Here is a 25,143-nt window from a genome sequence, read left to right on the forward strand (position 1 = left end):
CACTGCTCCTTGTGACTATAGTACCTTACATTTGACTACAGTATATGATATTGAACGCACACCTGTATGACAGCACGCACGCACGCACACACAAACGTCAACCTCCAACAGTTACGGAAGCGGCACCAAATTGAAAATAGGAAATCATTTATTTTTATTTGTATTGGAAATTATTACATAAAATATATCATTAAAAGTGTAATGTAACAGCCAAAATTGCACACGTAATTACCGAAGTAACACTGCTGGTAACAGGTTCTCTTACAAAGGAACAATCAAGCAGAGAAGATGTGAAGTAGGACAATTAAACACCACTATACAGTTCCATGTACAAAAAGTGGGATATAAATACTCGTCAGCTAGAAAAAAATACATTATGGTCTTAGCAAGACTCTCCTCACATATTGTTAACAGTTTCATGGAAAATGGTTCAAACAATGAAACGTACACAATCTGTTTTTGATTAGCACCAGAATCAAATTACGCACGTTTGGCATGATGATGTATTCCTACTACGTTTCAAATGTGTTATTGGATAAAGTGATAAAAGGTTGCAGCTGTAGCTTTTATTCGACAAAAAAAACATTTTGTATCGACAAACCCTACAGGAAGTCACAAAACGAGGAAACGATCAAGAAAAGTTTAGCTGTTCTCAATCAGAAGACATATAGACAAGATTGAATGATTGGCAAACATAACACAATGATTTAAATTTAAAATTGCATATACCAGCCAGCAATGCTCCATTTTGATATTAACTTAATTGCAGTTTTTAACACACAAACAAAATATACAAAGAAAGGAGTGTTTTATGATTCTACAAGAGACACAATTTCAACAGTTCTGTTATCCTGCAGTTCATAAAGGTTTTACGTTTCAGAAGATGTCTGTTTTCCTTTAAAAAATGACATCATTTTCCGTGAGTTGTAACCTTATATTCAAGGTAACTAGGTATAAGCGTTGCATTTTCCCTGAGCTACTGGCAGAGACCTTGCTCCGCAAATGTGTTATTGAAGCCAACAGAAGTTTCTGATTCATAAGTACCATTCAGACATTAGTTTAGTTCTGTTTACATTAAATACTGAGTGACCCAAGTACAATGGTGATGATACGGGATACTTCAGGATTTTTTTCTACTTCCCCAGAGTCAGATGAATTCGTGGATACGTCTCTGCGTGCAGTTTGAAGGACGCTGCTTAATAGTGTTCGCATAATGACTGGAAGTCTATGGTAACTGCTAGCATGCTAGTAGATACCATAGACGTCCAGTCATTGAGCTAACGATAGTTAGCATTGGCTCACACAACTAACTCTAACTTCCTTCATACTTGAAGCAGAGACATAATAATGGCCTCCATGAGTTCATCTGACTGGGGATGAAGATAAAGGGCTTTGTTGCCAAATATCCCGAAGTATCCCTTTAAGCCACTACACAGCAGTTGAAGTTCATCTTGACAGTTTTGACTTGCTGGTAGAAATGATTGATCATGTATTTCTCATCTGTACTACAACTCAAAGTCGAAACTGACTCCAGTACATTCAATATGCAGGATATTGTTCTTTAAGATTCCACAGTACTAGTGGTTCAATTAAATGTGCATATGCATGTATTTAGGTCACTTAATATAATGTATAAATCACACTACTTCAAAAATAAAATACATTGTTTGTTCTTATTCTAATGTGTGTAACATTTTAGTTCACCATGCAACTTTCAAGATACCACAGCAGTCTGAAAATCGTACACATTTGAGTCAATGGATTCAAGAGCTATGATTGCATGGTATGGATTGCAGTGATTTGCATGATGGTAGTTGTGGCGTGTAGGCGTGCCATTATGGCATACAACACTGTGGCAGTAAAACTTTGTTCCAATTCAAATTTGAGAAATAATGATCAGTGAGAAAACCATCTATCCACATCCAACAACCGTAATAGTTTTTTGCACATTTGATGATTCTTAAAGTATTGCTTCACACTACTTGGCATCATCAGTTGCTCCTGATGATATTACTAATTGGTTTGATTTGGTGGTATTTACTCTATTTGTGTCTTCAAGTTGAATTTCACTTTTTAAATTCCTTAAAAACTTTGTACAGTATTTTTTACAGTGCAATGATAAAAAAACATTCCCCCTTTCGGGAAAAAATATATAACGCTAGAAGACTATTTCTAATATTGCTTTCCACACCTTGAACGGTGGTAAGGTTGTAGCCTATAGTTTAATTGTCCAGGTTAGAGGTCATGCAAACTGTACAGTCTGGGTTCACGTCCTTATCTTACGACATCACCTATGACATCACTTCCTTCCTTGTGACCTAAGTGCTTCGGTTGGTGGGAGTAGCAGAGGACTCCACAGAATCGTCCCCGGCCTCCACTTTCTTACTCTACACATCGTTGGAGCCTTGACTGGTGCATGAGGAGAAGCTGTCGTAAAGCGAATCGCTGAGAGAACCCACACGCTCCGCCCCGGGCTTGTTGGAGTAGTAGCTGGACGACGAGGGCTCGTTGTCAACCCTGCTGCAGCAGTCCTCTTCTCTCTCCCCTGCGGAACAGGAGCAGTCATCGCTGCTGGGCCTTAGCTCTGTCTCCGGGTACAGCCCTAGCCCACTGCTGTTCAACTTGTTCAGGGACTCCAAGGACACGTCTCTGGAGCCGGCCTGGTCCCCTCCGTCGCAGCTGCCTGTCGTCATGTCCACTTGATTCCCTTTCTACAGCAAAAACAAGACAAACAAGAGAGGAGAAAATTAGACGAGATGTGTTTTTGTCATCTGCCCACACTGAGTCCACAATGCAGCACGTAATTGTCACACTTTAAAGGGTCAATCTGGTATTCAAACAACAATAAAGCTTTCCCAGATTGCCCCTTTCTCCATATCATTTCATATAAGTAATCTGTTACTCGGTCTCTCAATAAAGAATATCCAGAAACAACAAAAACAAGGCTGTCATGCTGAATTTACACTGAGTGTACAAAACATTAGGAACACCTTCCTAATATTGAGTTGCACCCCCTTTCGCCCTCAGAACAGCCACAACTCGTCGGGGCATGGACTCTACAAGGTGTCGAACGTGTTCCACAGGGATGCTGACCCATGTTGACTCGCGAGGTCAGTCTATGTCATGGAAATGTTTTGTACACTCAGTGTACATCTACTTCAGCGTGAAGCAACACTACAAAGCAATTTGATTATTGCCATTCCTGAGTATTGCATTGATTTATTGAGAGCTTTGTTTATTCTCCTCCTATGCTTAAGGCCCAATGAGTCTGTCTGGGGGAATCTGCCGTGAGATATCAACCTCTCTACAGGGAGGGGGGGAGAGGGAGGGAGAGTGATTCTCCTTCGTGGCTGTTTTAACACAACGTATTATAATGTTGTCAGCAGCCCATGTTGTTAAAAAGGAAACGAGTCAAGCCGGCTTATTCTCGCTAATAAATGAACACAAATGGCTTAACCTCAAATATACTGTAGAGCAAACATCTATTGTGTATGATTTTGCATATTGACATATTGTTTTTGGTATGCACAGAGAATCTCACTTAAAGGTATAATGTGGGATCTGGGTATCTGTTCAATGGAGATTTCAATCCATTGTGTGTTGAAGAATGTAACACAACAAGAGTGGGGCTGCCATTTTGCTAAGAAATAAATCCCAGATTGCAGCATTAACGTTGCAGTTTCAGGATGCATCCCTAGAGCCCTCTAGGTCCTGTTGTTTATGTACTTTTGAGAAATATCTTTGGCATGTACACTTTAATCGTGTTTGGTTGCTGAACTCATTGCCTTCTTTCATGGAAAACGCCTCCAAGCCATTCCACCAACCTTGAGTAAATTGGCAACACAACAATAGGAGAAGTCCCCAGTGAGATAAATATATATAAAAAGCTCTGCATCTCCAATCTAGCATAATCACAGATATCACGCATAAGGTATTTTTCCACATACCGTCATAAATCTAACCACAGTGAATACAAAACACATCTTCAGTAGAAAAAAATGTATGCTGTGTAATTCAACCTTGGTCAATAACTATTAGAATATCTTAACGGAAATATGTATGCAGAAATGCACTGAGGAATCTTGAAATAATTTGAGGAATTATTCGAAGGAGCATGTGCTCTCTGGCTGCATTTTATCTGTGGTAAAGGTAAACACAATTCTCCGCGGTAACTGGATTTTCCTCCAGCCAATCTACCGAAGGGGCCAAGCCATCCACACATTTCCCGGGTGGAGAGTATACAGAGGTATTACCATATTATCCGGGGTATAGACCGCCCTCGGGGTTGCACTAACTCCTCATCATTAAGTGTTCATTGCCAGGTGCCTCTTAGAAATGGCTTTCCTCCCAGGAACTCCAACCACTCTGCTAACAATCTGGTGGTTCATAATAATGCATTCTAAACACAGGCACCGCGGGTTAGATATTCTTCATGTACTAAATCAGCACAGAGAAAATCACAAATACCCTACACTTCTGAAAAATACCACTTTTGAGGTACAATGACTAATAATGGTAATTCAAGGGTTGGTGATAAAAAAACAAATGTGATTCAAATCTGCACACTGACACATATCTCCATTCTAGCAAAGTTACTGGGGAATCAAAAGTGCCATATCGAAAATGCTTTTTAGTCCAAGACTAGGCTCAATCTGGGTCCGGGAAACAAACCCTATAGTATTTTTATTTTTATTTTTTTATTTCACCTTTATTTAACCAGGTAGGCTAGTTGAGAACAAGTTCTCATTTGCAACTGCGACCTGGCCAAGATAAAGCATAGCAGTGTGAACAGACAACAACACAGAGTTACACATGGAGTAAACAATAAACAAGTCAATAACATGGTAGGAAAAAAAGAGAATCTATATACAATGTGTGCAAAAGGCATGAGGTAGGCAATAAATCGAATAATTACAATTTAGCAGATTAACACTGGATGTGTGTGCCAGTGTAGTGTAGTCTACCGGTGCATGGATGTGGAAGACCATGAGAACAGAGCAGAGGGTGTATGACTTGATTGTGATCAGTGATTGGAATTGGGGTGGCCTTTCGTTCAGTGCCTATGACAGTGAGGAACAGCAATCATGGTCCTGCTCTTCTCCAAACAGCACTGAGCTCTCTATCTCGGCAGGAGGGATTCTTATCTGTGATTGAATTTGATTTGGTGAAACACAATTACCACTCTTGTCTGTGGGTCGAAACCAACCTCCGTGCAGACCTTGACCATCCGCTGGCACCTAAGGAGCCAGTTGAAGTGTATCCTTTACAATGGAACACACGGGGAAACATCACCTCAGGGGCACTTCAGGTGGAAAAAGAGCTTGTCTACGGCTAATTGGTTATCATCTAGTAACACTGAGGTATTTCAGGTCAATGGGAATGTCTTGGGTGACTGGGATTCTGAGAGAATATATACGTTGGAAACATTCTTGCTTCTAAAGGTGTCAAGAGTCAGTCAGTCGATAAGGAGGCCAAAGAGAGAACGGCTGTTTTTCTCCCTGACTGGGATTCTGGACAATTGTTGTGTGTCTGAAATATGTATTGTTCATATACCACTAATGGTATACTGTTGTGTATGTATGTAAACTCAGCAAAAATAGAAACGTCCTCTCACTGTCAACTGTGTTTATTTTTCAGCAAACTTAACATGTGTAAATATTTGTATGAACATAACAAGATTCAACAACTGAGACATACACTGAACAAGTTCCACAGACATGTGACTAACAGAAATGGAATAATGTGTCCCTGAACAAAGGGGGGTCAAAATCAAAAGTAACAGTCAGTATCTGGTGTGGCCACCAGCTGCATTAAGTACTACAGTGCATCTGTTCCTCCTGGACTGCACCAGATTTGCCAGTTCTTGCTGTGAGGTGTTACCCCACTCTTCCACCAAGACACCTGCAAGTTCCCGGACATTTCTGGGGGGAATGTCCCTAGCCCTCACCCTCCAATCCAACAGGTCCCAGACGTGCTCAATGGGATTGAGATCCGGACTCTTCGCTGGCCATGGCAGAACACTGACATTCCTGTCCTGCAGGAAATCATGCACAGAACGAGCAGTATGGCTGGTGGCATTGTCATGCTGGAGGGTCATGTCAGGATGAGCCTGCAGGAAGGGTACCACATGAGGGAGGAGGATGTAACGCACAGAGTTGAGATTGCCTGCAATGACAACAAGCTCAGTCCGATGATGCTGTCACACCCCGCCCCAGACCATGACGGACCATCCACCTCCAAATCTATCCCGCTCCAGAGTACAGGCCTTGGTGTAATGCTCATTCCTTCGATGATAAACGCGAATCCAACCATCACCCCTGGTGAGACAAAACCGCGACTCGTCAGTGAAGAGCACTTTTTGCCAGTCCTGTCTGATCCAGCGATGGTGGGTTTGTGCCCATAGGCGACGTTGTTGCCTGTGATGTGTGATGAGGACCTGCCTTACAACAGGCCTACAAGCCCTCAGTCCAGCCTCTCTCAGCCTATTGCGGACAGTCTGAGCACTGATGGAGGGATTGTGCGTTTCTGGTGTAACTCGGGCAGTTATTGTTGCCATCCTGTACCTGTTCCGCAGGTGTGATGTTCAGATGTACCGATCCTGTGCAGGTGTTGTTGCACGTGGTCTGCCACTGCGAGGACAATCAGCTGTGTGTCCTTTCGTCTCACGGTACAGCCATTGCAATTTATTGCCATGGCCACATCTGCAGTCCTCATGCCTCCTTGCAGCATACCTAAGGCACGCTCACACAGAAGAGCAGGGACCCTGGACATCTTTCTTTTGGTGTTTTTCAGAGTCAGTAGAAAGGCCTCTTTAGTGTCCTAAGTTTTCATAACTGTGACCTTAATTGTCTTAACGACTGTTCCGCAGGTGCATGTTCATTAATTGTTTATGTTTAATTGAACAAGCATGGGAAACAGTGTTTAAACCCTTTACAATGAAGATCTGTAAAGTTATTTGGATTTTTACGAATTATCTTTGAAAGACAGAGTTCTGAAAGAGGGACGTTTCTTTTTTTGCTGAGTTTATGTATGTATGTATGTATGTATGTATGTATGTATGTATGTATGTATGTATGTATGTATAGGCAGTAGCAGCTGGCATGCAATTGAAATCAATCTATCAATATATATATATATATATATATATATATATGGGCCTCCACACTTACATGTCTGTACTTCTATTTCCAATTGCATGTCCAAAACCAAAAACATCCCTCTCTCTCCCCATTACATTAGTGGTCCAGGTAACAAGCTGTTACAAGCAGCTGGGGAGAAGGTGTGAACACAGATATTTTATAGTTATGAGGCATATGGCTGTGTAACCTAGCCCTTTCTGGTCTGGCTCCTTATGTCCTGCCATGCCCGGCCCCAGCACAGCATCCAATGCTGTTTTCCCCCTGTCAGAGAGGCCTGTAGCAATCTCTATTACCCATCATGAGAGAGAAAAAGAGAGGTAGAGAGAGAAGGGAGTGAGAGAGAGAACCAGGTTAGACGGAAATAAAGAGAGAAAAAGGGAGAGAATGAAAGAGAGGGGAAGAAAGAGAGGATGAGAGCCAAACTGAGAAAGATATAAAAAGAAAAGGGGGTGGGTTTGAAGGAGGCAGAGGGAAGAAGGGGTGTAGCCAGGCAGGCAGAGAGGCAGGCAGGCAGCGTGGCTGTCAGGCAGTGTCAGGATGATGAATGGGGGCCAGGCTGGGCCATGAGGTCTCTGATGAGAGCTGCCGAGCTTTACATCACTCTCCTGAATGTTTGTGAAAGGTTATTAAAGGCACTTAAATCACCCAATCTCACACTGCATCCGCGCTCTCCGTCCACACCTTCCACACACTTCGCACTTCCCAAACGAATCTTGCATAACAATATTATGAACATACCTGACTGACTGTGAATGGTTACATATACAGTGTGGTCCCAACACCATATTTTACAGTAGGTATGGGTTTCTTTTCGACTCATACGTTGTTATTTTGGTGCCACACCCACCACTGGTGTGCGTGGCCAAAGACCTCTATTTTCATGTACTCTGACTAAAGCACCAGTTCCTATCGAATCCAAGTGCCAATGCCATTTAGCACTGCTGGGTGATTTGAAAAGCCCTAGTCAATCGATCAATAATATAATACTCTTAGCAAAATTATCTTTAATTTAAAAAAAAAGATATATATATATTTAATTTACAATCTGTAGAAACTAAGAGAACAGAAAGGTTCAGAGCTTTTGTGAAACATCATCATACATTTAAATAATAATAATATTGCAAATAGAAAACTGGATGGACTTCAGTGATAGATGGGGGGTTAAGGGTAGCTGGGACAAAACACAAACAAGGATGGGACAAAAAACAAACGAAAGATAACTATTGTAAAATATAGTGTCCTTAAAGTGTACAGTATATAGTATGTATCAGCTAGAAGTAGAAGCCTAAGTGTTGTTGTCCATTAGTTTACTCCAATTAGGGAAGGGGAAAATAATAAAGGAAAATATATTTAAAAAATATATACATACAGTACCAGTCAAAAGTTTGGACACACCTACTCATTCAATGTTTTTTTCTTTTACTATTTTATACATTGTAGAATAATAGTGAAGAAATCAAAACTATGAAATAACACATATGGAATCATGTAGTAACCAAAAAAGTTTCAAATTAAAATATATTTTATATTTGAGATTCTTCACAGTAGCCACACTTTGCCTTGATGACAGCTTTGCACACTCTTTGCATTCTCTCTACCAGCTTCATGAGGTGGTCACCTGGAATGCATTTCAATTAACAGGTGTGACATCTTAAAAGTTAATTTGTGGAATTTATTTTCTTCTTAATGCGTTTGAGACAATCAGTTGTGTTGTGACAAGGTAGGGGTGGTATACAGAAGATAATCCTATTTGTTATAGTCCCGTGTAGCTCAGTTGGTAGAGCATGGCACTTGCAGCACCACTGTTGTGGGTTCGATTCCCACGGGGGACTAGTACAAAAAAAAAAAAAAAAAAAAAATGTATGAAAAATGTATGCACTCACTACTACTGTAAGTCCCTCTGGATAAGAGCGTCTGCTAAATGTAAATGTTAAAAGACCAAGTCCATATTATGGCAAGAACAGCTCAAATAAGCAAAGAGAAACGATAGTCCATCATTACCTTAACTTTTTATGGCTGCAGGGGCAGTATTGAGTAGCTCTGATAAAAGGTGCCCATTTCAAACGGCCTCGTACTCAATTCTTGCTCGTACAATATGCATATTATTATCACTATTGGATAGAAAACACTCTCTAGTTTCTAAAACCGTTTGAATTATATCTGTGAGTCAAACAGAACTCATTTGGCACAAACTTCCTGACCAGGAAGTGGAAAGTCTGAAATCGAGACTCTGTTCTACTTCCTGCCTATACATGGGCATGATACGTATTAGTATACGTGCACTTCATACACCTTCCCCTGGATGTCAAGAGGCGGTGAGAGAAGACATTTAGTGTTTATCTTGGTCTGAAGTGGAATACAAGCTCTTTGTATGACGTGTCCGCCCATTTCCTGTTTTCTGGAGAGCGCGAAGGGGTACTTGGATTTGCCTTCTGTTTAGCTGCCGTTATAGGCGACTAATATCTCCGGCTTTGATTTTATTTGATACATGTGACCATATCATCGTAAAGTATGTTTTTTCAATATAGTTTCATCAGATTATTGAAAATTTTTCGGGAGTTTTGCCGTGTTCCGTTCTCTTCCGTTTGTTGACATGGAGAGCTTCGAGCCACTTGGCTAGTGCGCTTGCTAAATCGAGAGGGAAAATGAACGTTCTAAATCCAAACAACGATTGTTCTTGACAAAGGACACCTTGTCCAACATTCTGATGGAAGATCACCAAAAGTAAGAAACATTTTATGATGCTATTTCATATATCTGTCGTGCATGTGAACTAGTCGTCTGCGCCCAACGTTGGGGTACTCTAGATATACCGAAGCTGGATGTCGTAATAAAGTTATTTTTTAGAATTCTAACACTGCGATTTCATTAAGAACTAATGGATCTATCGTTTCCTATACAACATGTATTTTTTAGTTATGTTTATGAATAGCTATTTGGTCAGAATATGTGTGTCAGAAAAAGTGTCAGAAAAATATCGTTGCTGTTTAGACGTTGTGGAAAAAGTAGCTAAGATAGCAACATGTATAACCACTGATTTCAGCTCTAAATATGCACATTTTCGAACAAAACATAAGTGTATGTATAACCTGTTGAGGATGGGGGCGCTGTTGTGACTATTTATGCTAATCGTGTAATTTTTGAAACGGCTTCCCACAAAATCCTTGATCGTACAATATGCATATTATTATTATTATTGGATAGAAAACAGTCTATAGTTTCTATAGGAGTTGAAATTTTGTCTCTAAGTGGAACAGAGCCCATTCTACAGCAATTTCCCTGACATGGAGTCAGATTTCAGAAATTTTGGCCACTGTTCTGGAGTCAGTTAAAAGGGCACTGTTATTGCTATGACTATACGGACACTGCTTACGTCTTCCCCTGGATGCCTTTACGTGATGACGATTTGAATGGGGTCGATTGCGAATTCACAGGCCCTATAAATAAAAAAACCCTGTAGGTAGGAGCTCCTTTGCAGCTGCGTAATGCGCGTGGAGGACATCGACCTGCTATTTTTCCAAGCGTTAGTTTAGCCTGTTATATTTTTCCGGTCATGTTTTTACTCGTTATAGGAGTTAAAAACATCATAAGGTAGTTAATTTAAAGCGTTTTATAGCAATTTATATCCGTTTAGTGCGATTTTGGGACATTTATTTCTTTAACGCTGTGAATAGCTGGGCACGGTTCCAGTTCATCCCGAACGCAGTTGGCATTTCCACATGGCAAGAGGACAGCTTTCCACCAAAAGACGATTACTCCCAAGAAAGGATCCTTTGCCCAAGATACTGATGGAAGAACAGCTCAAAGTAGGACATTTTTATTATGATAAATCGTGTTTCTGTCGAAAAATTTTAGTGGCTTAGGACGCCATGTTTTTTGACGTAGCTTCGCTTGGCGCAAACTGTATTGAAAAGTAAGGATAAATTAAAAAATGTAATTCCGCAATTGTATTAAGAATTAAATTGTCTATCAATCCCTGTCCACCCTATATTTTTTAGTCACGTTTATGAGTATTTATGTATAAGAGTAGATCACTGTCTAAGTGGCGCAAGGACATTTTCTGACCAGCTGAGCTACATTTCACATTGTCTAACCATGATTTTGGTGGCTAAATATAAACATTTTCGATCAAACTCTATATGGATTGTGTAATATGATGTTACAGGAGTGTCATCTGAAGAATTCTGAGAAGGTTAGTGAAAAAATTAATATATTTTGGCGATGTTGACTTTTATCGCTCACTTTGGCTAGAATCAATGCTGGGCTGCTATGTGCTATGTGCTATGCTAATATAACGATTTATTGTGTTTTCGCTGTAAGACACTTAGAAAATCTGAAATATTGTCTGTATTCACAGGATCTGTGTCTTTCGATTCGTGTATGCTGTGTATTTTTACGAAATGTTTGATGATTAGTAAGTAGGTAAACACGTTGCTCTAAGTAGTTTTTCTATTCCATTTGTGACGGTGGGTGCAATTGTAACCTATGCCATCTACCTGAAATATGCACTTTTTTCTAACAAAACCTATCCCATACCATAAATATGTTATCAGACTGTCATCTAATGAGTTTTTTTCTTGGTTAGGGGCTATAAATATCTTAGTCTAGCCGAATTGGTGATAGCTACTGGTGTTGGTGGACAAATAAAAGATGGTGGATTATGCTAATGTGTTTTTAGGTAATAGATGTACATCTTTACATATTGTGTCTTCCCTGTAAAACATTTAAAAAATCGGACATGTTGACTGGATTCACAAGATCTGTGTCTTTCATTAGCTGTATTGGACTTTAATGTGTGAAAGTTAAATATTTAAAAAAAATATTTTTTTTGAATTTCGCGGCTCTGCCTTTTCAGTGGGGGGGGGGGGAGTGCCGCTAGCGGCACTCTCATCCTAGACAGGATAACCTGATGTTATAGGACTGTCATCTGATAAAGAATATCAAGGTTAGTCAAAAATTATATATCTTTTACTGGTTTGTTACGATCGCTAACTTTTACTGCTGGGAAATGGCTTGTCTTTCTGGCTATTGTGGTAAGCTAATATAACGCTATATTGTGTTTTCGCTGTAAAACACTTAATAAATCGGAAATATTGGCTGGAATCACAAGATGCCTGTCTTTCATTTGCTGTACACTATGTATTTTTCAGAAATGTTTTATGATGAGTAATTAGGTATTTGACGTTGGTGTCTGTAATTATTCTGTCTCCTTTCGGTGCAATTTCTGATTGTAGCTGCAATGTAAACTATGATTTATACCTGAAATATGCACATTTTTCGAACAAAACATAGATTTATTGTATAACATGTTATAAGACTGTCATCTGATGAAGTTGTTTGTTGGTTAGTTTGGTTGGTTCTTGGTTAGTTAGGTTGGCTTTGTTCATGCTACCTGTGCTGTGAAAAATGTCTGTCCTTTTTTTGTATTTGGTGGTGAGCTAACATAAATATATGTGCTGTTTTCGCTGTAAAACATTTTAAAATCGGACATGTTGGCTGGATTCACAAGATGTGGACCTTTCATTTGCTGTATTGGACTTGTTAATGTGTGAAAGTTAAATTATTAAAAAAATATATATTTTGAATTTCGCACCCTGCACTTGAGCTGGCTGTTGTCATAAGTGTACCGACGTCGAGCTTGCAGCCATATTAAGACATGAACGTCAGTTAATCTGGAAAATAGCAAGAACTTTGAAAGTTTCTTCAAGTGCAGTCGCAAAAACCATCAAGAGCTATGATAAAACTGGTTCTCATGAGGACCGCCACAGGAAAGGAAGACCCAGAGTTACCTCTGCTGGAGAGGATAAGTTCACTAGAGTTAACTGCACCTCAGATTGCAGCCCAAATAAATGCTTCACAGAGTTCAAGTAACAGACAAATCTCAACAACAAATGTTCAGAGGAGACTGCATGAATCAGGCCTTCAGGGTCGAATTGCTGCAAAGAAACCACTCTAAAGGACACCAATTATAAGAAGAGACATGTTTGGGCCAAGAAACATGAGCAATGAGCAAGTTTAAATTTTAGAATTTTTGGTTTCAACTGCTGTGTCTTTGTGAGAAGTAGAGTCGGTGAATGGATGATCTCCGCATGTGTGGTTCCCACCGTGAAGCATGGAGGAGGAGGTGTGATGGTGTGGGGGTGCTTTGCTGTTGACAGTGTCTGTGATTTATTTAGAATTCAAGACCCACTTAACCAGCATGGGCTACCAAAGCATTCGGCAGTGATACGCCATCCCATCTGGTTTGCGCTTAGTGGGACTGTCATTTGTTTTTTCAACAGGACAATGACCAAACACACCTCCAGGCTGTGTAAGGGCTATTTGACCATGAAGGAGAGTGATGGAGTGCTGCATCAGATGACCTCCACAACCACCCAACATCAACCCAATTGAGATGGTTTGGGATGAGTCAGACCGCAGAGTGCAGGAAAAGCAGCCAACAAGTGCTCAGCATATGTGGGAACTCCTTCAAGACTGTTGAAAAGCATTCGAGTTGAAGCTGGTTGAGAGAAAGCCAAGAGTGTGCAAAGTTGTCATCAAGGCAAAGGGTGGCTACTTTATAGAATCTAAAATCAAAAAGATTTTGATTTGTTTAACACTTTTTAGGTTACTACATGATTCCATGTGTTATTTCATAGTTTTGATGTCTTCAATACTATTCTACAATGTAGAAAAGAGTACAAATAAAGAACAACCCTTGAATGAGTAGGTGTGTCTAAACTTTTGAATGGTACTGTATATTTTTACAAAAAAATATATATGGGAGATTGGAAATGATGCAAACAATTAAATTGATGGAAGCCAAAATCTATCTGCGATATTAAAGCTGATCTACCCCATAATTGTTTTAAATAATAATGCCGTTAAGCAAACTCCAGGCTTTTACATTTGTTGGATGAAATAAAAATAGAGCTCTTTGGCCACGCATACCAGTAGTGGGTTTGACGTGGAAATTAGAATGAGCAGAAAAGTACCCCATACCTACTGTAAAATATGGTGATGGATCTTCGATGTTATGGGGCTATTTTGATTACACTGGCCCTGGGGCCCTTGTTAAGGTCAGTGGCATCATGAACTTTACCCAGGACCAGGACATTTTACGCCAGAACCCTTGTAGCCTCTGCCAGGAGGCTGAAACTTGACCATAAGTGGATCTTCCAGCGAGACAATAACCCTAAGCACATATCAAAATCCACAAAGACATGGTAAATTGGCCACAAAATCTCAATTTTGCAATGGCCATCTCAGTCTACGGACATGGCGCCCATTGAAAACCTTTGGTTTGAATTGAAGAGGGATATCCTTTGTCTAAGCAGAGACAAAGGATATCTGTCACGTTCCTGACCTATTTCTGTTAGTTTGTTGTATGTGTTAGTTGGTCAGGACGTGAGTTTGGGTGGGCATTCTATGTTTTCTGTTTCTATGTTGGTTTAAGGGTTGCCTGGTATGGCTCTTAATTAGAGGCAGGTGTTTGGCGTTCCTCTAATTGAGAGTCATATTTAGGTAGGTTGTTTCACAGTGTTCGTTGTGGGTGGTTGTCTCCTGTGTCAGTGTTTGTCGCACCATACGGGACTGTTCGGTTTGTTTGTTCATCGTCATTTATGTGTAGGCTATTTTCCCTGTTCGTGCGTTCTTCGTGTTTAATGTAAGTTCGTCGTCCAGGTCTGTCTACTCCGTTTGTTATTTTGTTTATTAGTCAAGTGTATTTCGTTTTCGTGTTTTCCGTCTTTACTTTAATAAATTCATGTCTTCACAATCCGCTGCATTTTGGTTCAATCCCTGCTCCTCCTCTTCGGATGAAGCAGGGATTGAACCAAAATGCAGCGGATGAACCAAAATGCAGTCATCTTCGGATGAAGAGGAGGAGGACAACCGTTACAGAACCACCCACCAAATCTCCAGAACCAAGCAGCGGATGTTCGAGCAGGATTATACACAGGACTACTGGACTTGGGAGGACGAGCTGGATGGAAAAGGTCCTTGGGCTCAACCAGGGGAATATCGCCGCCCCAAAGCTGAGCTGGAGGCAGCGAGAGCAGAGAGGCGGCGATATGAGGAGGCAGCAAGGAAGCAAGGCTGGAGACCGGAGAATCAAGCCCAAAACCGGCGTTATGAGGGGACGCGTCTTGCACGGAAGCCCGAAAATCCCGTGAGTACCACCCAAAAATTTCTTGGGGGAGGCTAAGAGGTAGTGGGCCAAGGGCAGGTAGGAGACCTGCGCCCACTTACCAGGCTAACCGTGGAGAGCGGGAGTACGGGCAGACACCGTGTTACGCAATAGAGCGCACGGTGTCCCCTGTACGTGTGCATAGCCCAGTGCGGGTTATTCCACCTCCCCGCACTGGTAGGGCTAGATTGGGCATTGAGCCAAATGTCATGAAGCCGGCCCTACATATCTGGCCACCAGTACGTCTCCTTGGGCCGGCTTACATGGCAGCAGCCTTATGCATGGTGTCCCCGGTTCGCCTACATAGCCCGGTGCGGGTTATTCCACCTCCCCGCACTGGTCGGGCGACGGGGAGCATTCAACCAGGTAAGGTTGGGCAGGCTCGGTGCTCAAGGGAGCCAGTACGCCTGCACGGTCCGGTATTTCCGGCACTACCTCCCCGCCCCAGCCCAGTACCACCAGTGCCTACACCACGCACCAGGCTTCCAGTGCGTTTCCAGAGCCCTGTTCCTCCTCCACGCACTCTCTCTATGGTGCGTGTCTCCAGCCCGGTGCCTCCAGTTCCGGCACCACGCACTGAGCTACCTGTGCGTCTCCAGAGCCCTGTACACACTGTTCCTTCTCCCCGTACTCGTCCTGATGTGCGTGCACTCAGCCCGGTGCCACCAGTGCCGGTACCACGCACCAGGCATATAGTACGTTTTGAGAATCCAGTGTGCCCTGTCCCTGCTCCCCGCACTAGGCTTGAAGTGCGTGTCCCCAGTCCGGTGCCTCCAGTTCCGGCACCACGCACCAGGCCTACAGTGCGTCTCAGCCGGCCAGAGTCTGCCGTCTGCCCAACGGCGCATGAACTGCCTGTCTGCCATGAGCCTGCAAAGCTGCCCGTCTGCCATGAGCCTACAGAGCCTTCCGCCAGACAGGAGCAGCCAAAGCCTTCCGCCAGACAGGAGCAGTCTGAGCCATCCGTCTCCGCAGCGCCATCTGAGCCATCCATCTCCGCAGCGCCATCTGAGCCATCCGTCTCCGCAGCGCCATCTGAGCCATCCGTCTCCCCAGCGACGTCTGAGCCATCCGTCTCAACCAGCGCCGTCTGGGCCATCCGTCTCCCCAGCGCTGTCTGAGCCATCCGTCTGTCCCGAGCCATTAGAGCCGCCCGTCTGTCCCGAGCCGTCAGAGCCGATAGTCAGTCAGGAGCCGCTAGAGCCAGTCGTCAGTCAGGATCTGCCAGAGCCGCCAACCAGACAGGATCTGCCAGAGCCGCCAACCAGACAGGATCTGCCAGAGCCGCCAACCAGACAGGATCTGCCAGAGCCGCCAACCAGACAGGATCTGCCAGAGCCGCCAATCAGACAGGATCTGCCAGAGCCGCCAACCAGACAGGATCTGCCAGAGCCGTCAGTGAGCCATGAGCGTCCAGAGCCGTCAGCCAGCCATGAGCGTCCAGAGCCGTCATTCAGCCATGAGCGTCCAGAGCCGTCATTCAGCCATGAGCGTCCAGAGCCGTCAGCCAGCCATGAGCGTCCAGAGCCGTCAGCCAGCCATGAGCGTCCAGAGCCGTCAGCCAGCCATGAGCGTCCAGAGCCGTCAGCCAGCCATGAGCTGTCCCTCAGCCCAGAGCGGCTATTTATCCAGAACTGCCCCTCAGTCCAGAGCTGTCTCTCTGTCCGGAGCTGCCTTTCAGTCCGGAGTTGCCCCTCTATCCTGAGCTACCTCTCTATCCTGAGCTACCTCTCTATCCTGAGCTATCCCTCTGTCCTGAGCTATCCCTCTGTCCTGAGCTATCCCTCTGTCCCGGTGCTGCCCCTTGTGTCGATGTTACCCAAAAGATTAAGTGGGGGTAATATGAGGGTGGTCATTTGTAGGGAGAGAGGTAAGCTGGGATTGACTATGGTGGGGTGGGGACCTCGCCCTGAGCCTGAGCCACCACCGTGGTCAGATGCCCACCCAGACCCTCCCCTAGACTTTGTGCTGGTGCGCCCGGAGTTCGCACCTTATGGGGGGGGTTATGTCACGTTCCTGACCTATTTCTGTTAGTTTGTTGTATGTGTTAGTTGGTCAGGACGTGAGTTTGGGTGGGCATTATATGTTTTCTGTTTCTATGTTGGTTTAAGGGTTGCCTGGTATGGCTCTTAATTAGAGGCAGGTGTTTGGCGTTCCTCTAATTGAGAGTCATATTTAGGTAGGTTGTTTCACAGTGTTCGTTGTGGGTGGTTGTCTCCTGTGTCAGTGTTTGTTGCACCATACGGGACTGTTCGGTTTGTTTGTTCATCGTCATTTATGTGTAGGCTATTTTCCCTGTTCGTGCGTTCTTCGTGTTTAATGTAAGTTTGTCGTCCAGGTCTGTCTACTCCGTTTGTTATTTTGTTTATTAGTCAAGTGTGTTTCGTTTTCGTGTTTTCCGTCTTTACTTTAATAAATTCATGTCTTCACAATCCGCTGCATTTTGGTTCAATCCCTGCTCCTCCTCTTCGGATGAAGAGGACAACCGTTACAATATCAAGGATCTGAAAGATATCTGTAAGGAGGAATGGTCTTAGATACCTCCCAATGTGTTCTCCAACTCATAAAACATTTTAGAAAAATGCTCAATACCATTATCCTATCAATTTGAGTTATTGGGACCCCTGCCTTTTTGAGATTATAAAATAATATAATTTTCAAACAACTTTGAGCATACAATATACTGTAGCTCAGTATTTTAATAATTTATTTTATACAGTCATTTTTGCTCATCTTTATCAAGGGTGTCAATAATTTCAGACGCCACTGTGGGAGTATTGTCACGGGTGGACATGAGACCAACTGTGTCCCTTTAAGAGAGACATTGTCCCTTTAAGGTAAAATCCATGTTAATAAGGAGTAAACAGGTTGAAAAGGAGAAAATGGGTTGAAAGTGGGTCCATCATCTTGGTTGGTTCATGGATATTAAATGAGGTTCTCTCTTCTGTAATTCTGTATACCTTTAACTTGAACATTTAATTATTAACGGATTAATTTAGAATAGTCAAGTGCTGTTCAACCAAACAAAGTCAATAGTTCTCATAGGCCTTTATTGTGATAGTTAGATGTCTTTTCAAAGATTCTTTATTTTATTTATGAAGATATTATCTTGTGAGGTCTTTCCAAGACCAATTATTGGACAGCAAAAGATGGTAGGATTAAATCCATAGTGTTGCTCTGTCTTTGGTGTATTTGTTGTCGTTGTTTGGGTCATCTCTGTGCAGGTTGGATGCACATGATCTCTGTCCGACACGCTGCATTTCTGGAGGGAGTCTCATCGCAATCCGAGCCATGCTTTCAAACCCCCGGCTCACCACCGCAGAAGCCAACCACACATAAACCTTGTTAGAAAAATCTCAGTTACAACCACACGTCCGCAACCAGCAACCACACTTTACCTTATTTAATTCTTATTGATTTGATTGATTTGATTTCACTGACATTAAAATGGTCAAATCCTGGCCCTTTTAGCACGAACATCTTTGTAGAGTGGGAGCGGAAGACTTATATCCAAAATTGTTTTAATAAGTGCAGACTAACGGCCGAGGAGAGAAAAAGCTGCATACTCTATTTTATTCCCAGTTATTCAATGAATAGATGAACCAATGTTTCTGTATGCAGTGCCTTCGTCAGGGTCAAAGCATACACCAAGGGCATTCGTTTTCCACATTCAATTTTGAGCAGACAATTGTTCAGTCAATGCAGAATGGAATAGATCTGTACTTATTGAATCTGTTAGAAATGTTTGACCCCAAAAAGAGACTGGCAAGAAAGATGTTGTAAGTTTAATAAAAAGGTATACAGCCTGAGCCCTGCAGCGTTGTATTTTGCTTTAGCAGAGTAGCTGCTAGTTTCAGTACTGCTCCTCTTTCATAGTACACGGCCTCTATAGGCCAACAGTAAGAACCACAGTTCAAGAACATAAAAAATATTCATGTATTTTTCCTCTCTCCCTCTCTCTGAACTTGTGCTGAGTCTAGAGGTCGACCGATTATGAATTTTCAACGCCGATACCAATACCGATTATTGGAGGACCAAAAAAGGCTGATACCGATTAATCGGCCAATATATATATATATTTGTAATAATGACAATTACAACAATACTGAATGAACAATGAACACCTTTATTTTAACTTTATATAATATATAAATAAAATCTATTTAGTCTCAAATAAATAATGAAATATGCTCAATTTGGTTTAAATAATGCAAAAACACAGTGTTGGAGAAGAAAGTAAAAGTGCTATATGTGCCATGTAAAAAAGCTAACGTTTAAGTTCCTTGCTCAGAACATGAGAACATATGAAAGCTGGTGGTTCAATATTTCCAGTTCTTCAATATTCCCAGTTAAGAAGTTTTAGGTTGTAGTTACTATTTCTCTCTATACCATTTGTATTTCATATACCTTTGACAATGGGATGTTCTTATAGACACTTTAGTATTGCCAGCCTAATCTCGGGAGTTGATAGGCTTGAAGTCATAAACAGTGCTGTGAAGCAAGCATTGCTAAGAGCTGCTGACAAACGCAGTAAAGTTTGAGTGAATGCTTACGAGCCTGCTGCCGCCTACCACCGCTCAGTCAGACTGCTCTATCAAATCATAGACTTAATTATAATATAATAAATACAGAAATACGAGCCGTTGGTCATTAATATGGTCAAATCCGGAAACTATCATTTCGAAAACAAAACGTTTGTTCTTTCAGTGAAATACGGAACCGTTCCGTATTTTATCAAACGGGTAGCAACCCTAAGTCTAAATATTGCTGTTACATTGCACAGCCTTCAATGTTATGTCATAAATATGTACAAATCTGGCAAATTACTTTGCAACGAGCCATGCGGCCCAAACTGTTGCATTTACCCTGACTCTGCGTGCAATGAACGCAAGAGAAGTGACACAATTTCCCTAGTTAATATTGCATATAACATGAATTTCTTTTAACTTAATATGCAGGTTTAAAAATATATACTTCTGTGTATTGATTTTAAGAAAGGCATTGATGTTTATGGTTAGGTACATTCGTGCAACGATTGTACTTTTTTCACGAATGAGCTTTTGTTAAATCATCCCCCGTTTGGCGAAGTAGGAACGCAGGACAAGCTAGTTAACCTAGTAATATCATCAACCATGTGTAGTTAACTAGTGATTACGTGAAGATTGATTGTTTTTTATAAGATAAGTTTAATGCTAGCTAGCAACTTACCTTGGCTCCTTGCTGCACTCGCGTAACAGGTGGTCAGCCTGCCACGCAGTTTCCTCGTGGAATGCAATGTAATCTGCCAAAAAATGCAGATTACCGATTGTTATGAAAACTTGATATCGGCCCTAATTAATCGGCCATACCGATTAATCGGTCGACCTCTAGTTGAGTCAAATCCTTTTACAGATTATGGATTTTTCTGTCAGGTCGTGTGTGTATGTGTTAGGTTATTCTACTGAACTGATCTGAGAGGAAGTAGGAGCTGAGGACCATTTCATGGTCACTGCTCCTCATTTGTCATTCAGTGAAGTTAAATGCTGGTAGGTAAACACCCCATGACACGAGAGGGCAAGCCAATCGAAAGCAATTAGGCGACTTTAATTTATTTTATGAAAACGTCCGAAGAATCCAACTACAGCGTTGTATAGGAGGGTGAAAGACATCAAGCTTTGTGGACTTTGTCCACACTTTGAGAAAAGCTGGAGAAGCTGGAAAAGGACAAATGTTGCTTTACAGCGATTTTGTTTTCACATGAGTTGGAGTGCAAGTTACCATGGAAACAGTTTGCGTTGAGCTAATGCATGATCTCACATGACATTTAGAGGGAAAGTTTGACTACATCCTTGATGACATTAGTGTCAAACTCTATTGTAAACATCAAATTTTTTCGAGGTTCGTGGTAAAGGTCCGTACAATAGATCCTCCTGAAGCAACATCAACAGACCATGATCATCTAGTTGATGAGCTACAAAAGGATATGTCAAAAGGAATTTACTGAACAAAAATATATAAACTTATAAACTTAAACTTATATATAAACTTTTGGTCCTATGTTTCATAAGCTGAAGTAGAAAATCACAGAAATTTTCCAAACCCACAAAAAGCTTATTTCTCTCCAATTTTGCCCAGAAATTTGTTTACATCCCTATTAGTGAGCATTTCTCCTTTGCCAAGTTAATCCATACACCAGGTGTGGCATATCAATAAAATGATTAAACAGCATGATCATCACACAGGTGCACCTTATGCTGGGGACAATAAAAGGCCACTAAAATGTGCAGTTTTGTCATACAACACAATACCACAAATGTCTCACGTTTTGAGGGAGCATGCTCTGCGGGAATGTTTTTTTATTTTTTTATTTTATGAGGTAAGTTGACTGAGAACACATTCTCATTTACAGCAACAACCTGGGGAATAGTTACAGGGGAGAGGAGGGGGATGAATGAGCCAATTGTAAACTGGGGATGATACGTTTGCCATGACGGTCAGATTGGGAATTTAGGCAGGACACCAGGGTCAACACCCCTACTCTTACAATAAGTGCCATGGGATCTTTAATGACCTCAGAGAGTCAGGACACCCATTTAACGCCTCATCCAAAAGACGGAACCCTACACAGGGCAGTGTCCCCAATCACTGCCCTGGGGCATTGGGATATTTTTTTAGACCAGAGGAAAGAGTGGCTCCTACTGCCCCTCCAACACCACTTCCAGCCGCATCTGGTCTCCCATCCAGGGATTGACCAGACCAACCCTGCTTAGCTTCAGAAGCAAGCCAGCAGTGGGATGCAGGATGGTATGCTGCTGTCCCTGTCCACCAAAGCTGTTGCCAGGGAATTGAACGTCAATTTCTCTAGCAAAAGCCACCTCCAAAGTTGTTTTGAGAATTTGGCAGGGCGTGCTGGGGAGTATTTCTGACTGTAATAAAGCCCTTTTGTTGGGGAAAACTCATTCTGATTGGCTGGGCCTGGCTCCCAAGTGGGCGGGCTATGCCCTCCCAGGGCCACCCGTGGCTGCGCCCTTGCTCAGTCATGTGAAATCCATTGATTAGGGGCTAATGAACTTATTTAAATTGACTGATTTCCTTATATGAACTGTAATTCTGTAAAATCTTTGAAATTGTTGCATGTTGTGTTTAGATTTTTGTTCAGTGTATGTCATAGGTTAACAGGAAGCACTTACGCTTAGTCTGTCTCCTGCTTTGCCCTCTAGCAATGACTGGTTGTGCAACAAGTTGTATTGGGAGAAACTCCTCCTGTGGTCGTCCTTCTCTACGTGAGAGAACATGTCATGTTGATAGTAGTCCATGATTGACGGGAACTTTCCCACACTGCTCCTCTTCATTGTCTTCTCTTCATAGTCAACTGTGGAGAGCCATTTTTAATCAATATATCTATCTATCAATCAATCAACCAATCAAGATAAACTGTCTAAAATCAAATGATGTAGGCCTACAGTACATCTAAATAACATCAATATTGTGTTTGTGGATGTGGGATGAAGGCGAGATTCTGACCTTGGTTGCTCGTCTTTGCTCTGTTGGTAAGAGTGCTTTGGGTGGAGCCTAGCGTGTTCCCTTCAGACTCTGTCTCGGTGTCACTGCTGCTGCCTGAGTATGTGCACACACTCGCGGCTCTGTCCTGTTCAGGAAAGAGAGGGACATTTGAACACAATGAGAAGATAAATAAATCCCTTTAAAGACTACTTCCCAGGAGTCAGATGAACTTGTGGATAACATTTTTATGTCTCAGCATGCAGTACGAAGGAAGTTAGTAGTTTCACAAGCAAATGCTAATTAGCGTTAGCACATTGACTGGACGTCTATGGTAGACGTCAAGTCATTGTACTAACGCTAGTTAGCAATTGCTTCCTTAAATGGATACTTTGGGATTTTAGCAATTAGGCCCTAGATCTACTAGTATGCTAGCAGATATCCATGGACTTCCAGTCATTGCGTTAATGCTAGTTAACATTGGCTCGCGAAACTACCTCTAACTTCATTGATACTGGACGCAGAGACATAAAATGGTAGCCACGAGTTCATCTGACTCTGGGGAATTAGATATCACTGTATCCTCAACAGATTACGGAGATACTCTTTCATAATGATAATGCTTCTTAGATATGTGATATTGTATAGGGATTGTACAGAAGCCACAATTACTATGCTCTTGCAGTCTATTTTGCTCCCAAAACACCACCCCTTTGACATAGGCCTAATAGTGCGTGGGAAGTTCCTTACACTGGATGAGTTTAGGTCCTTGGTGATCCTCTTCTTCTCCACTTGTTCCTCGTGGGCCTCTGTAGTGACTGTGTGGCTGGTGCTGCAAAAGTCTATCTGACTCAGTCGCTTCCTTCTGATCACATCTATCATTCAAAAGTAAAGAGAAACAAATCATGAGACACAGACAACAACCAAACCCACACACTCACACCAGGAAGAGGACCTACGCATTGCGTACATAGAGGGCGGAAAAATAGAAAGTCAAAGCTATTAGGTCCCGGAGTTTCAGTAAGACTCATATCTACATCCCAAATGGCACCCTATTCCCTTTATAGTGCACTACTTTCGACCACGGCCATAGGTTGCCATTTGGGACGCATCCATAGCTAACGCTATGTCAAAATAGTTGTTAACCTGTGAAAGCACACGCTGTACAACATGAGCATGATGCTACAATTTCTTTAATTGTGAGTAGAGTTTGGCAATTCATCTATTAATAGTCAATGGCATCCTCCCTACGGAGACTACACCGCTACATCTCTGTCTTGAAGCAGCCCCGAAATAGCATCTTCAAACTGTCACCCCCAATGACAAAGCATCCAATGATTGTCACAGCTGAGTCAGTGTGAATTTTAATGACTATCTACCCCTTCCTTCTGTCTTTTTTTTCTCTCTACAACTTCCTAACTTCTCCTGACAATATAATTAACTGGGCCTCGTTGGCGGCGGCGCCGCGGGAACATCAGCAGAATAATTTGTACTGTGCCGAGGACAAAATAGTCCTTTCATCTTCTTGACAACCTGTGAGGGAATCCGTGATAGAGATTAGGCTCCTTCTCTATTCCTTATAATGACAGCTGCTGGTCATGCCTACCTTACCTGCAGTACCTAGGTCACACAGATCGACACTAATTCCCTGATTGCATAAATCACTGGGATCACTCATCCCCATACTGTACGAGTACATTGTTAGTGTTACTTCCCTCAGCCTATATGATCTCTCTCCCTCTCCCTCTCCCTCTCCCTCTCCCTCTCCCTCTCCCTCTCCCTCTCCCTCTCCCTCTCCCTCTCCCTCTCCCTCTCCCTCTCCCTCTCCCTCTCCCTCTCCCTCTCCCTCTCCCTCTCCCTCCCTCTCCCTCTCCCTCTCCCTCTCCCTCCCCCTCCCTCCCCCTCCCTCCCTCTCCCTCCCTCTCCCTCCCTCTCCCTCCCTCTCCCCCTCCCTCTCTCTCCCTCTCCCTCCCTCTCCCTCCCTCTCCCTCCCTCCCTCTCCCTCCCTCTCCCGCTCCCTCTCTCTCTCCCTCTCTCTCTCCCTCTCTCTCTCCCTCTCTCTCTCCCTCTCTCTCTCCCTCTCCCTCTCCCTCTCCCTCTCCCTCTCCCTCTTTCCCTCTTTCCCTCTTTCCCTCCCTCCCCCCCTCTCTCCCACCCACCGTCATAATGTTGTGTTGCTGCGGTGAAAGAACAGGCAGAAGGTGGTTTATGATCTATGTTGCTAATTGTCGCTAGTGAGTTTGCGTGTCTAATTGTATTAGCGACTTATCCTTGGGATATGGTCTGCGGGTCGTATTATCCGGAGGGTTTTGTGAAGGTGGGTGAGGGACACGGTGTCCTTTGTTAAGCAGAGCTACA

At 42.6% G+C, this 25,143-nt stretch overlaps 1 protein-coding gene across 5 annotated transcripts in view; it reads right to left on the bottom strand.

Annotated features, from left to right (window-relative positions):
- Nucleotides 1–130: 130 nt before the first annotated feature.
- LOC129840272 (nck-associated protein 5-like) overlaps nt 131–25,143 on the bottom strand; it is a 189,379-nt gene continuing 164,366 nt past the window's right edge. For 4 of the 5 annotated variants that reach the window (XM_055908029.1, XM_055908030.1, XM_055908028.1 and 1 more), the window contains 4 exons: nt 23,536–23,660; nt 22,810–22,933; nt 22,476–22,657; nt 131–2,711 (listed from right to left, as the gene is read on the bottom strand). In XM_055908029.1, the coding sequence (XP_055764004.1) occupies nt 2,388–2,711; nt 22,476–22,657; nt 22,810–22,933; nt 23,536–23,660 (755 nt within the window). In that variant the 3' untranslated portion in view covers nt 131–2,387. Of the gene's footprint in view, nt 2,712–20,514; nt 20,588–22,475; nt 22,658–22,809; nt 22,934–23,535; nt 23,661–25,143 lie in introns of all 5 variants that reach the window. The other variant, XM_055908031.1, reaches the window with a different exon arrangement.

The sequence above is a fragment of the Salvelinus fontinalis genome, chromosome 41 (genome assembly GCF_029448725.1).
Source record: "Salvelinus fontinalis isolate EN_2023a chromosome 41, ASM2944872v1, whole genome shotgun sequence".
Lineage (NCBI taxonomy): Eukaryota > Metazoa > Chordata > Actinopteri > Salmoniformes > Salmonidae > Salvelinus > Salvelinus fontinalis.